The sequence below is a fragment of the Pempheris klunzingeri genome, chromosome 5 (genome assembly GCF_042242105.1).
Source record: "Pempheris klunzingeri isolate RE-2024b chromosome 5, fPemKlu1.hap1, whole genome shotgun sequence".
Classification (NCBI taxonomy): domain Eukaryota; kingdom Metazoa; phylum Chordata; class Actinopteri; order Acropomatiformes; family Pempheridae; genus Pempheris; species Pempheris klunzingeri.
Genome location: NC_092016.1, coordinates 14,433,534 through 14,447,996, shown reverse-complemented (window position 1 = coordinate 14,447,996; position 14,463 = coordinate 14,433,534). Strand labels below are relative to the sequence as shown.

The window sequence follows — 14,463 nt, the reverse complement described above, 5'->3', positions numbered from 1 at the left end:
TATAAATTGTCACTTTGTTTGTTTTCAGAACTAGAAACATATGGTCCCCCAACTTCAGTTGTTAATGCTGCTGCTGATTTTTACACCTGTTCTGCTAAGGTTGCGAATTCATAACAGAATATGAAATATAGTTTTCTTTATACCAAAAATGGCAAATTTAAGGCAAAGAAAAACAGCCTTATTTTTAGCTTGACATGGAAAAACCAAATTCACAGACTGATAAATTACCCATGATGATTGCACTGTTGTACTCAAGCCTATATCCAGTAAACAACAGAATGACCTGCCCAGACCTGATAAATGTTATTTATCTTTTGTGCATCCATGGGTTTAAACACATTTACTGTTTAGCACAGACAAGAAGAGAAATAAATCAAAGTACTTTTGTCTAATGAAACAAAGAGAAAAGACAAAAGGACCCAGAGACATACCTGTGTTCACTCGTCCCAATGCTCAGACTCACAGGTACTCCTTTTTCTCACAGAGAGGTGGAGGAGGATAACAGATAACAGGAACAGGGTGGGCAGGAGAGGCGGAGGAAAAGCGTGAGGTAAGGAAGAGTTTTTGCCTCTTACCAGGTTTTTCGAGGCTAAGGCGAGGAGTGCAGGTGTGTGAAAGCTGGATCAAGAGAGAAAGACAGAGAGAGGGAGGGTAGGACAAGATAGGGCTGGGGTTGGGAAAGGGAATTGAAGCTCGGTCATCTTGTGTTGCTTCCCTCTGTTTGTGTGTGTTTTGTGTGTGTGTTATGTGTTCGGGTGAATGTGTACTTTTCTGTCCATTCAGGTCTCGTGGGAACACTGGTGCTTATTTCTGACGCCCCACCTCTTGTGACCTCCGTCCCATCCATACAGGTCACCCTCACCAGGCCACTGATGCATATTCATTAGTGTAGTGACATGGCTTTTTAAAGGCTCGTTAGCATAGTGAGAGTTCAGCAATAGAGGACATTTACATTCACGGTGGACAGCTCTGTGTGTGTGTGTGCATCTGTACATCTGGCAGTATCTGCAGAACTGTCTGATATTGTCTATGTATAGATGATGTTGCCTGATTTAGAAACTTAGGATGTGGTTTCTGCAGCGAGATCAAGTTCTGGCCCCGCCCCGTTCACCTTGAGGTACCAGAGATGCACAGACATACTGTACACAAGGAGGGAAGAGACAGAGGGAAAGAGAGGGGTGGAGGGGTGAAGAGGGAGCTCTGCATAACCTCTGTCTGTGGCATACAGTGATATACTTTTCTGTATTTCTTTGCTCAACGCTCGTTAAAGTGTGCTATTAGAATCTTGAGTTAACATGATTGAAATCCTTGTTTTAGGCCGTGGCACATTTATTGTAATGTGTATTGAGGAAGTCTCATTGAGATAAAGATCTTTTTATAAGTGAGGCCCGAGAACAGATTAGATGTACACAACATCACATCACTGAGCAAGACAGTTCAAGTCAGACAAAGCAGCATGCATGCTAAGTGACAAAGCTTGCAAAAGGTGTTTCAGAAGCCGCACTTGACTTGTTTTCGTAGGAAAAGCGCAGGTGTTAATAACGTTAAAGGTGGCTGTGACAGTTTGCCAACATGCACAATAACCCCTGAAACTGAAGCTGCAAAATGGAATTCAGCCCTCATTAATTTTATTGCTTACACTTGTGCTTTTACTGCGACATGTCAAAGTGTCTTACATGAAAAAGGTCTCTTGTGCTGCAAATTTGCTGATGTATTTTTCTAGCCCTGTAAAACACAGGGAGGTTATAACAGAACACATGACGTCCACAGACAAATTGTTTGCATATATAGTCAGCCATTTAACACTCCCACATGCAGTTAACACATATTCACATCATAATACTAATGTAATATTCTCAGTCATGCATTTAAAAAGGAACCTGTACGTATACAGTATAAATAATGTCTGACGGTGTTCTTTTAGTGATAGAAAAACAACTCATACCTCCACACGCGAGGTGGCGACTGTCATTTCTGATCCAACTCACATCTACGCATCAAACCGCAGAAGAAGAATCGTTTCTAGGATACAGAGAAAGCGTGTCCGTCGGACTGATGGTGGGTTACCTCAAATTAAACCTCTATGTTCAAGGGACCGATTGGGTTATTTTTGTTTTTCTGGCAGCTAGAAAATTGTGCCATTAAGTAATTTCAGGGGTTACTAAGAGAACAATCTCTCCCGACTCACTGACGAGTAGCTGCATTGGTTCAGCTAACTACCAAGCTAGCAGATGCTAACGTCAGCTAGCTAGTAGTTAGCAATCAAAACAGAGTTTGCCGAGTTGTAGCTAGCGTGAAGTAACACTGACAAAACGCTAGTTACTAACTTTATTGGCAACATTATTTAGTACTGTAATGTTGTACTTGTTGCTGTGGGAATGTATTCATGGTTGATGGACATTATAATACGGTGCAGCTATAGACGAAGTCTCGACATGGTTTCTGTGTGTATGGGTAGTGGTTACAGGTTAGTTAAATGTAGCGTTTAAATGCAGTCTTTGCCAATCTGTTGATTTGAAGCTTACATAAAATCAAAGATTTTCCAAAAATACTTACATTGTACACCCACACTTTGCATTCATGAATGCAAAATGTTACAGTGTACATAAAGTTTGTGTGGTACATAAACACTATACTGAATAATATCACCGTTTATATTTATGATACTAAAGAGTGGATATATATTACATTACATTACTTGTTCTTGAAAAGATATTTACTGTAGAGATTATTATGAGTAATGCCTGCTCACCCTGTTAAGTGCAGTCAAAGGTCAGGCTGTCTTAACACTGTAAGTAATTCATTAATCTTTAACACTGAGAACATTACTTTCAATGTAAGCAAAGATCCTCACACCCAGTTGTGGCATTTTTATCCCAAAGTATTTGAAGGCCTCTGCTATTGTGCGATGAGCCAGAAACTTATATTTGGTTACTGTCTGTGATGCTAAATCAAAATAGTGAGTCAGTCGAGTTTTTTTTAGAATTAAAAATCTTACAGTCTGTTGCTTGCTTATGACATTTATATTTCATATTTTGCAGTCGGTTGGAACCATTACCTATTCCGTTTTTAAATTTCAGCCTGTGTGCCTCCAAGGGGATGAGGATGATGCCAGTGGAGCATCTACACCTGGAACATGTTCTGCAGACTGTGTGTGTATTGGAGTCAGTTGTCCTCCGAAGTTTTGGCCCTGAAGGAGGACAGGTGCTCTTCACCCGGGACACAGGACAAGCAATGTTGAGCCGCAGTGGGACAAGCATTCTCACAGCATTACGACTGGAGCATCCACTTGCTAGGTAACACAGACATGTCTCCTCTTTCACTTTGTTACTGTCTGTCAAGTGACAATTTCTCTTTTGATGCATTTGTGTTTTTCTTTTTAGGTTGGTGGTAGAATGTGTCCTGAAACACAGCACTGTAACAGGCGATGGATCCAAGACCTTTATCTTACTCCTGGCATCGTTACTAAGGATGATTCATACAACGGCCCGCAAGGAGCCTAATGTGTCTCGCACCTATAATTCCAGGGAAGCAGCAGAGACTGCCACTGCCAGGCACTTGGCGGAAAAAATGCTGGCGTTTGCTTTGGAGGAGCTGGATGATCTCATCGCTGTGGGAGTGGCCCCGTATGGGCGCTGTCTTTCGTGTGAGGATTTCACTGTTAAAACACAATCATCGGCTCACACAAAAAATCAGTGTGTTCAAAAGCTGCTAGCATCGTTCTTTCATTCACGTCTGGGTCGCACCCACTGTGACTTTATTAGCAACCTCACCTGTGAATTGTTGACTCGCTGGAAATTTAAAAATGACCTACCTTCTTTATCACTTCAGTTTTTAAAAGACAACTTCCCTGCATTGCATACACCTGTCTCTGGTTTCCCTATTAGTTGTTCGCGTTTTGTTGAGGGGCAGATCATTCACAGAGACTTTGCCACGCCCCTCTCTAAGACTGACCCCCAGCCAGTTAAAGCTGTGGTTTTCACAGGATACCTGCAGCCCAAGTTACTCAGTGCAGGAGAAGTGCTGGAGCTGGGATGTGGTGAGCGAGGGAAGGAGGGAAGTATTGTGCAGTTTAGCGCCTGGGCAGAAAAGTCACTTAAGTGTGTCATTGCAAGCCTGCAGAGTTTGGGTGTCTCTGTCCTCCTGTCTGCAGTCAAACAGTCTGCTGCTGTCCTGGCTTTAGCTGCACAGGCAGAAATGTGCGTTGTGGAGTGTGTCAGTGAAGATGAGCTGTCTCTCTTTGCCCAGCTAAGTGGGGCCATACCTATCTCAGACTGCTGTCTGATTGAGCCGGACCACATTGCTACACTGACCTTTTGCCGACCAATACTGCTGGGAGCCCATAGGTATGAAAACGTGTCTCTTTCTCACTCTTTTTCTGTGTATGTACAAAGTTACACATTATTTATACAAAGAATTATATGCACTTGTAGTACACATAGCTTTGATTACTGGTGGTTTCTTTATTGGGTTTGATTCACAGGAGTCATAATTGAACAATCTTTTTTCTTCTCGACAGGTATGTCCATGTCTCCTTCCAAGAATCAGAGGACAAGGTCGAACCTTGCAGTCTGGTAATTTGTGGCCCAGGGGATGGGCAAACTGACCAGTATGCATGTGCGTTTCGAGATGCCATCCGCATGCTACTTTCAACTTTCGAGCCCTCAGATATGAGTGCAAATACAGCATCAAAGAGGACATTGCAATCAAAGAAAAGCACATTTTTACATACAAACAATCCTACCCCCAATGTGCCTCCCTTCCAGCAGAATGTGTTGAAGCCAGGCTGTGTAATACCTGCAGGTGGGACATTTGAGTTTCTCTTAAACCATGCCCTCCTACAACATGGCCGCAGTTGCTCAGTTTCTAATGGCACAAATATAGGTATCCCTGCTGTTTCCCAGCTCTTGGCAAATGCTCTTCTGAGTGTGCCCCAGCAGATCTACTCCCACAGTCCAAGATGTTTCCTGCAAACTCAAACCAGGCTCCAGAGTGTTATTCAAAATCATTCCCACCCTGTCAGCCTGGTATACAAACAAGAACACAACACAATCCTCGTACAGGGTGGAGGTAAAAGTGAATGTCCTTTAGAGGAAGGTAAAGAAAGCACCCATTGTTGTAGAGCGGCTGACGTGTCATCAGAAGTTTTTATGTGGGACTGTGGCCTTGAATCGGTCTCCTGTAAATACCATCTGCTTTTGGCCGTGCTGCAATGTCTCTCAAGTCTTCTCCAGGTGGATGCCATACTTCAAACACACAGTGCTTTACACTTCCAGTCACCAAGACTTGCAAACATTTCCTGGGAAGGTACAGAGGATGAGGGTGAGGACTGAGATTGCATAACGTCTCAAGATGAAATCTAAAACATTTTCTCTCTGTGCATATTATCCAAAAGTTAGGGAAAATAATTTGCTTTGCCACAGCAATTTTTCAATGGCCACAGTATGAAGACCAGGTTTGGCAATAACAGTATAAAAGTGTTGATCTCTGTACTGGACAGACTATGCTGATTTTATCTAATAGTTTGGTCTTTATCTGCTGTGTGTCAGTGTGAAGTAGTGTGTGTATTAGTGTTGATGTTGGCCTCTTTCCTCTTGAGTTCTCATCATGGTTGCTATTTTTTCAACATTTCTCTTCCTTATCTCAGTTTTCCTGCCCTCTTCCTTTGGCCAGTACACACACTATTATATAAAAGGCATACACACAAAACAAGATGGAGACGTCGTCTCACAAATATACACACTGCTTTTTTATAATCAGTGTTATCTCCAGAGTGGGGGGTGGGGTGTCTGTGACGACAGCACCCGGCTGTCGACAACCAAATCAAAGTGTACTTCCTTGTGCTGTTATCAGAGGCACACTAACTCTATTCTCACCCCTTCTGGGGGAAATGGTGACTCACCATTAGTCAATTAACTAAGTACACCATCATACGTAAATGTGAACTGTTAACTGTAATCAGTGTGTGCTCCAAGTTTTGACCAAAAATGTTCCGTAAATTAATTATGATAGGATAACTCTGAAACAGACAGTTCTTGGCTTTGTTTGTGCTTTGAATCAAGCTCTTTATGAGTCACGCTTGACTAATATCAAAGGGGGGAAAGACGGGGAGGGGTTTTAGAATGTTTTTTTTTCCACTGCGCACAAGGGAAAGAACCAACGCCCTTCTAACACTTATATTCCCCCCATATCCTACAAAACTAAACCTAACACGCCAAGCAGAGTTAATCAGAGTGCATCAATTTAACAGTGAGTTAATTAAATTAAATAGGCCTAATGGAAAATTACAGCTCACTTGACTGTGTCTGTGAGTGATTGCCACAATAAAACGCCCTTGAGTCGAGTTAGTTTGTTTATTTGGCTGTCATTAATTTTTGTCTTTGTAAAACATAGTGCATATGGTATAAATCAATCCAATCTCTGTAAAATGAAAACATTATAAAATACATCATTAAACTGCATACCATACAACCACCTAAGTGTAGAAATCTTTTACAAATAAAAAAAAAAAAAACATTTACAAAATATGACAAAAAAATTAAAGGCTTTTGTTTGTTTTTTTTTAGAAAGGGCAAGTTAGGAAAAGGAACAAACTAAATGTCACAATGAAGCGAATCAAAATGCTACTCTTATACCAAGCTGGAACAAACCACATTCACCATAGTTCACAGCTCGGCACTGAATTGGCTACTAGTCACCATGGTTTGACTTAAGTGTTGTAAGAAAAATTATTCGTAATATTTCATTGGCTACTGCTGTATTGTGCTGAAGTGGTGGTGGTGTTTGCCTTTTTTATGGCCCTGGTCCATGATTTTTCTTGCCAGTAGGTGAAAAATGTGATCAGTATACTATAATATGATCTTTTGTTTAGATAATTAGCAGTTCACAAATGACCACAAAATTACACATTTCTGTACTACATTGCCACTGAAGCACCGATGACACCCATTCTATAGTTGGGCCACATAACCACATTGCATCTATACAGTCCAGGAAGGTTGGCCTAAGTGTCAGCAGCTCAGTTACAACTGCTCTGTAACGTAAAAGTCAGAAATATCTGCACTTGGCCTATCTTAGTTTGTCCCCCATTAACAAGCAGTGTTTCTATTGGCAGTGGGGAGTCATGTGACTCAAGGAATGACATCATGCAACATTAACATGGACTTCAGGGTGTGATGGTGATGGGTGTCACACCACCTCCCGAGACTTCCTGATGGCGCAGCACAGGAGCATGCTAAAGATCATCCCAAACACCTGTAAGCGAGAGGGAGAAGTACATTACTTGTGTTCATGCATGTCCGCACTATGCTCAGCAGACACTGGAATTTGAGGATTTACAGTTAAACCAGTCACACACGTACCATAATAACACCGATGGCGATGCCCACTCCACCTATGATGTGTAGCTTGGAGTCAAACACCTCATCGATGGCATCAGGGCAGCTCTGCAACACACAAGCATGATTCCTTTCAGCTTTCTCTAAACCTATACTAAGTGTTACTTGTGGTATGGCACACATGACAGACAGCCTGAGAGCATGCAGGCGCCAGTAAACCGTTGTTGCCATAGTAACACTGCAAGGAGGCTGAGGGAATTGGTCTGCAAAGGGAAGACTGATAAACTTGTGACACACGCCAGACCATCATTATAGATTTGACATACAGTAATTGGCTCAACTCTCACAGAGCTGAGACATGCCCGACGTGTTAGATCTTTTGGATGGTCCCTTGTAATGAAATATTTTTCTTTCTCTAGCTCTTGACTGAAGTACTTGGCTGTGTTGACATCAAGTCTATACACACATACAGTGTAGCTGTACCTTTGTAATGAGCTCTTCAAGTGGCTCTCCCCGGGGACAGGTGTCTTTGGCAGTATCTACTGCAGTACCAGTTGGTCCACAACAATTCAGCTGTAAACATACACAAAATCAATCCTTAAGAGAACAAGATGACTTGCTGAGGGAAAAACACAAATCTCTAGTGTTTTAGAAGAATAGCCCAACACTTTGTTTCAATTTTAATTCTGATCTGATGTAGGGCTTGTCGTCACAGTGAGACTGCCAGGCAACCAGTGGTAAATTAAATGAGATGATATATTAATGACTGAGCTTCATAGTGGTGCTGGTAGCTGTGTTTTTGGTTAGCTGTTTCCCCCTGCTTCCAGTCTTCATGCTAAGCTAGGCAAATTTTCTCCCAGCCCCATCTTCACACTATTGCATACACATGACCTTGATATTGATCTTCTCATCCAACCCCCACTCGGAAAGTGAATAAGCCTATTTCCTGAAATGCTGAGCTTTTCCTTTAAGTAATTTGCTGAATCTGCTACTTCTAGTCTAGTTCTGAACATGTGAATAATACTTGTTGCAGAGAGTTTTGAAAACAACTTCCCATGGGAATACTTTGTGTTTGCTTGAAAACACCTTTTGTCCCAAATCACTTTTTAGATGAGATCTGCGTTAGTCTGATTTAGAATGAATCAGAAGTGGAGCAGACGTAGCTCACCCCGGTTTGAATCAGCCGCAGCGTCTCTTTGAGGCGCTCGTCTCCTGTTGTCTGGTAGTTATTGTAGGTTTGCATGTAAAATGTTGTTATATCATTCACCACCTGCAACACAGCAGCAAAAAATATTTTAGAACAGACAAAAGAAACATCTCATCATATTGCCTTTATTTTTACCCTTACACTCACTTTGTTAATTTCTTAGCATTTTGTGATTTATTTTAGTTGTTTGCAGTTTTTGCATTTATTTGTATTTATTCTACCTGGTGCTGTTTCATATTATTTTGCCTGTAACGTACTTAATTGTATTTATGCAAAGGGCTTGTAACTCTGTTGAAAAGTGTTCAACAAATAAAATTATCAGTGTAACTTACTTGAAACTTGTACGTTACCTTGCTTTGGTTAGAAAATCCCCAGATTCCAGCTGCGACCTCAATGGCAAATATGATAAGCAGGGAGAAGAAAAACTGCACAAGGGAAGACAAAATTAAACTCAGCTGATTGTGATAATGTCTGCCTTCATGCGTATCTGGTGTGCGCATGTCTTTTGCGTGCATGTGTGAACAAGTAAGGTCATTTGAGTGTAGCTGAACCCAATTTACATAGGCTCCTCCTCCCGGGAGATTTAGTACAAGAAGATTAGGGCCAGAGTGAGGGAGGGAGGGAGCAAGCAAGCACAGGGAAATCCAGAGACTTCTCTGGCCTTGACACTGTTCAGTAAACAATGATCAAGGCAGACATCTCATCTTAATGAGCCCAGGGTCAGTCCAGGATCCACACTTGTTAAAGAAGGATATAAAGTAAAGAGAGATGACCACAAAAACGTGAAAGACTCAGACAGAGAGACACAAACTGTTTTAAAGTTTTCATTTTGTTAAGTCAAAAGACACAAATAGAATAAGAAGTGGTACGAACCAGTCCCAGCATACAGGGGGACTCCTGGATGGCCCCACAACATCCCAGAAAACCCACCACCATCATCAGTGCTCCAGCTCCGATCAGGATATATACACCTGCACGTCAACAACATATCACTGATACATACAAGCAATACTGCATGTTTTGCAGACACATACTCTCATAATCCAGAACTTTACTTAAATGATAATGGATAACGTTCCAGCTCAAGGACTGTGAGCCTACCTGTGTAGAACACATATGGAGAGTCTGGTCCTTCAAACAGGCCTTTGGTCTTTTGGTCGAATCTTAGCCAGAGGCCTATAGCAAAGACAGCAGTGCCCGCAAGCTGAAACACAAAGACATGTATATTCACACACAGTACTGTAATTAGTTATTATAGCATTACATGTGTTGTGCACACTGTGAGAGTGTCACATCAGAGAGTGTAACAGAGAAATTAATATGATCATGATTTCACCACACCATTATCCACCATTAACAATTATCTTGTTGCTGTCTAAATTTAAAACTCTTCTTTTCTCAGCTGCTTCTAGTTGTCATGTCAAATCTGCATTGACAGGCCCCATCTGGAATCCCTCTCCAGGTCTCATCCTTACAGTTTGTCTGCTCAGTTTTCAGTCCAGTATCTAGTCTCCACTGGGGTAAATTCCTATTATGGCTTCATGGGGCTACCCATCATGTGACAGTGATAATTTGATTATGGTGCCTAATCACCAAAGACTCTCTCTATACTTTACTCAGCAACAGAACAAACGTTAATATCTGCACACATCAGAACTCCTTACCAGTGTAGCATCACATTTCCATCAAACCCATTGTAAATTACACTTTTGATCTCTCGATAAGGATAGGTCTGATGGCCGACGTGATGGTAACTCCTCACTGATCAGATCTTCACACTACAGTGGTTTTAACCCACATTTATGGTGAACATTATATGCTGTAGTGCGTATATGTGTGAGTGTGACTGTGTGCAGTACATGTGCATACGCCTAAAACCGGTCTCACAGTTAGGGAAGAGAGAGATAAGCTATCTTGTGAATCCATCAACACATAGCTGTATTCATGTCAATATGCACGCATGCTACTATCGTCTGTTCTCAGTTTGTTCTTTTTCCATAGCATGTGAACAAAATAGCATAAAAGATTGTACTTTACACTTAATGCCATGCAAGGTGCCCTATTGTGTAATGAGCATGCACAGGCACTTGTAAGCGTTGACAGCATAGACGGGCTAGTGAATTTTTAACTTTGAGAGTCAAACTGAAAGATGGCAATCTGTTCCTTTTTTCAAAGGATACTTGTGTGTGTATGTTTGACCATTCTTTCATTTATTCGTTAATTTATTTATTTATTCTTTAGTTTCTGTGTACACTACCTGTAGCATGATCTTTTTAATGTTCCACTGTATGAACAAAATGGCAGATTAAAGCCCCAAAGGGGAAAACCTATAATACCAGTTAAGGAAGCTTCTCCACTTCTCTTTCACACACACAAAGCCCAATAAGACGCAATAAAAAGTAAGTTTCACCTACCCAGAGGACAAAGTTGAACATAAACATGAGATATTTCACACATTTGATTCCCCCAGCGACAGCCATGCTGGTTCAGTCTCAACACAATGCACCGCAACGAGTGTTTAATAACTAACTTCTTCACAGGAGGAAGCGAAGCAGAATGGTGTCCGATGAGAGAGAAAAAAAAATAGGTTGTGGTGGAAAGGGAAAGAGTTTTCAATACCACGCCTCCATACAATCACCTGATTACTCAGCCAGGGAGTGGCAAAAGAGCAGCGTTGCTCTAAAAACTGGCCTCCATTGTAAGTGTGATGCAAATCCTAGCCTGGGTTCCTTCCTCTCATTTGTTCCGTGTTCATGCATGTACAGTTTGTGTCTGCTGCATGTGTGCAGGTTGTGCAGGCATACAGGGTTTTATGACGTGGGAGGTAGCAGTACAGGGGGGCTCTGTTGAGGCATGTCGACTTGAAAACCGTTTCTAAAATACCTGCCTAGCAGGTTATTCCTCTGGTGTCTGTGCTGTGTGGGACTACATTTAATAGACTGCTTTCAAATATGAATACTTCACCGTTCCGACTCCCAGAGGCTGCTTTTATTGAGAGCAATGTTTGTTCTTGATGCACTGACACAGTGCTGCACACGGACACTCTTGTGTCTAGACTGAGCTATGATCAAATGTGTGTCATGTGATTTGTGTCAGTATGAACATGGATGTGACCAGAGTGTGTTGCAACTATGGTTCCTGTTTAATCCACTTCAAATAGAGAACATCTGCATCTATGTTTGGGTGTGAGGTTTGAGCAGGGTTTCTTTTGTAAAGAAACTCAACAAAAGACCCCTAGAAATTGCTGATTGATAGACTTTATCATCACCTTATTGGCTCCTACAAGTGTTGTTCATTACTAACAATTGTTTATTTTAAATTTAGTTTAAATTATTAACTTTGTGACTTTCTGCAGCTTTGAATATTTTGAATACCCAAAATATGTTGTTTTGCCAGGACCCCCCCCCCCCCCCCCCTCTCTCTCTCTCTCTCTCACACACACACACACACACACACACACACACACACTGTGTGAGTGGAAAACCCCTGTCTGCCCTGTAATGAATGGTTATCCTTGGCTCTGTCTATAGCTGCACAAATTATAATCGCTCATAAAAGGGCAAAACATCCATCTGAAACCACACACACACACACACACACACACACACACACACACACACAGATCACAAACAAACGGACGCAACAAGACACACCCTGCAGGCTTAGTAGGACACAAATAGCCTATATGGGATGTCCAGGATTCATTCACACACACACACAGATAGATGGCTCCCTGGCATGCGCGACTCTTCACATAACGGAACGTAGCAGAAGTCTTAATTATTATTATATCAGTCACATTCTCCACCACAATAAAGCGCCTCCCTCCCTCCCTCCCTCCCCCTCTTTGCAATTATTAAAATGCCGTGCGCGCAAACTCCAGAGTGTAGTCTGTGCGGTGGAACTGGGTCACTTGGCCACTGGGGATTATTCTTCCTGCCCGTTCGGTCTCCACACACACATTGGGACACTTTGTGTTTAATGGTGGCCAATCCTCCAAAACAATTCACGGGGCACATCAGAATATATGGGCTACTGTGATAAGTAGCCGATGCGGTCTGCGAGCCCTCTGCACGATTCTGCATCTGGGACATCGCATTATTTCATTCACTATAGTAACCTCCTCACACACGAATGCGCATGCACGCGAAGCTCACACACGCTCGAACACGCAAAACATAAAACACAGACAGGATGTGCATTCCTCTATGAGAACAATACATTTTCCCGCTTTCAAACTCACCCAGAATACCAGGTTGAAGGCAAACATCAGGTATTTGATGCACCTCTCTCCTCCCGACAGCGCAGCCATGGCGGTACTTGAGCTGAGGATCACACTTCTGTTGGTTATCACCTGCTCAGACCGACGGTAGAACAGAATAGAAGAGAAGATCTCCTAAATAACAGTCAGTATGCAGAATGAGGTTATTCAGCCGACGCGCCGGCACTGATACGCGCGTCGTGCTGTGCGCGCCTGTAGTGGTCCGCCCCCACAGATAACGAGCTGCAAAAGCGAAGCCAGTGGCAGTCTTTATTTCTTCTTTATTTCTTGCAAATCCTCGCTCTCTCCTTTGCCCATGTTTAGTTGCTTGCTTATATGTGCAAAAAAAATAAAAATAAAAAAAACCCATCAGTAGGCTATTATTATTGTAGGGTTTTTGTGTGAGTTTTCAGTTCTTTATGGCACTGTAATCTTCCTCATATTCCCCCAAAGGGACCTGGGATAGCATCTGTGACACTCAGTAGGAATTTCTTAAGCTTTATTGCACTATTTTGAATATCTTTAGGGTCCTAAAAATAACACCACAGATGTCTTTATTTTGAAATGGTGGCCTATAGCTCTCACAGCCATGGGAACTTACAGCCTACTTATAGCCTGGATGCCCAGTGTGTGTCTTTGCTGCTTACAATGGTACAACAAGGCGCTGAGCAGCAGCCTGCTGTGGGCTTTTTGGTCACAAGTTCCTGCAGCACCCCGGGCATTGCGATGACGTAATTCCCCCAGATTAAGAAAAGCGCGTTCGCGGATTGAATATACTGTACATGAATGAACACGGTGCACGAGCATGTCCACCCGGTGTCCCAGACAGATAGCACACGCGCACGTGCACACGACCACAAAGTGACCAACTTGATGTTGATTCACGGTTGGACTATTTGTTGCATCATCCATCTTGGTATTTGTGCCGTATATGAGGTTTGCTGTCTGCATCGAGCCGTCCAAGACAGTCCTGCTGCAGTGTACATCACATTTTACATCCACAGAGAGCTGAAACTTAAAAGAGGCAATATTCAAAATGAAGTGGGCTCTACTTTCTAATAATTCATACCCACTCTGAAGGGTGATGAGATGTAACTAATGGCTCTTTAATGGTTAATAGATTATTTACTCATGTTTTATGGATTAGTTAAAATGTATTAACAAGAACTACTCCAGAAAGAACCATCCATTGACCATTTATATCCTAGACAGGGGGTGCAAAGCATTTGGACCAAAATCAATTTAGTAACATATTAGCATTTACAAGAACCGACTTGATCGATTGTTGTTTACAAAAAACTTGATTAATGACTGATTACCATTTAACACCAGCATTTATAGTTTATGGGAAATAATAAAAAAAAACATTTGCAACTGGAGAATTTATGACATGAAAGTAAGAAACACATTCATTACTGGGTCACCAACATTAATTACCAGCATGCAGCATTGTTACCAAACAGAAACATACAGACATGTTTTTACTAATGTTATTACTTTCCCCTGCTATCTAATGACTCCCTTGTAATTTCAGATGCCCCCCAGTAACCCCTGCCTTCCAGCAATTCTCCATCACCTGACCTCCCTCACCCACCTGCACACCCCTTCCCACGTCCCCATCAGCCCAGTAGCACATATACCGGCTCACTTCCATTCAC

At 42.1% G+C, this 14,463-nt stretch overlaps 2 protein-coding genes across 3 annotated transcripts; one reads left to right on the top strand and one right to left on the bottom strand.

Moving 5' to 3' along the window:
- The first annotated feature begins 2,028 nt into the window (after positions 1–2,028).
- Positions 2,029–6,343, top strand: bbs10 (Bardet-Biedl syndrome 10). The gene is made up of 4 exons (XM_070830835.1): positions 2,029–2,058; positions 3,081–3,296; positions 3,384–4,346; positions 4,520–6,343. The coding sequence occupies exons 2-4, from the start codon at positions 3,100–3,102 to the stop codon at positions 5,331–5,333; spliced, it is 1,974 nt and encodes a 657-aa protein (XP_070686936.1). The 5' UTR covers positions 2,029–2,058; positions 3,081–3,099; the 3' UTR covers positions 5,334–6,343.
- cd9a (CD9 molecule a) lies at positions 6,340–12,991 on the bottom strand. Of its 2 annotated transcripts, none has more exons than XM_070830836.1 (8): positions 12,788–12,991; positions 9,646–9,748; positions 9,418–9,515; positions 8,895–8,969; positions 8,506–8,607; positions 7,821–7,910; positions 7,362–7,445; positions 6,340–7,254 (listed from the first exon to the last, which is right to left on the bottom strand). In XM_070830836.1, the coding sequence occupies exons 1-8, from the start codon at positions 12,854–12,856 to the stop codon at positions 7,189–7,191; spliced, it is 687 nt and encodes a 228-aa protein (XP_070686937.1). In that variant the 5' UTR covers positions 12,857–12,991; the 3' UTR covers positions 6,340–7,188. The 2 variants fall into 2 exon arrangements, with proteins under 2 accessions (XP_070686937.1, XP_070686938.1); XM_070830837.1 differs by lacking the exon at positions 12,788–12,991 and adding an exon at positions 10,959–11,126.
- Between the last annotated feature and the right edge of the window lie 1,472 nt (positions 12,992–14,463).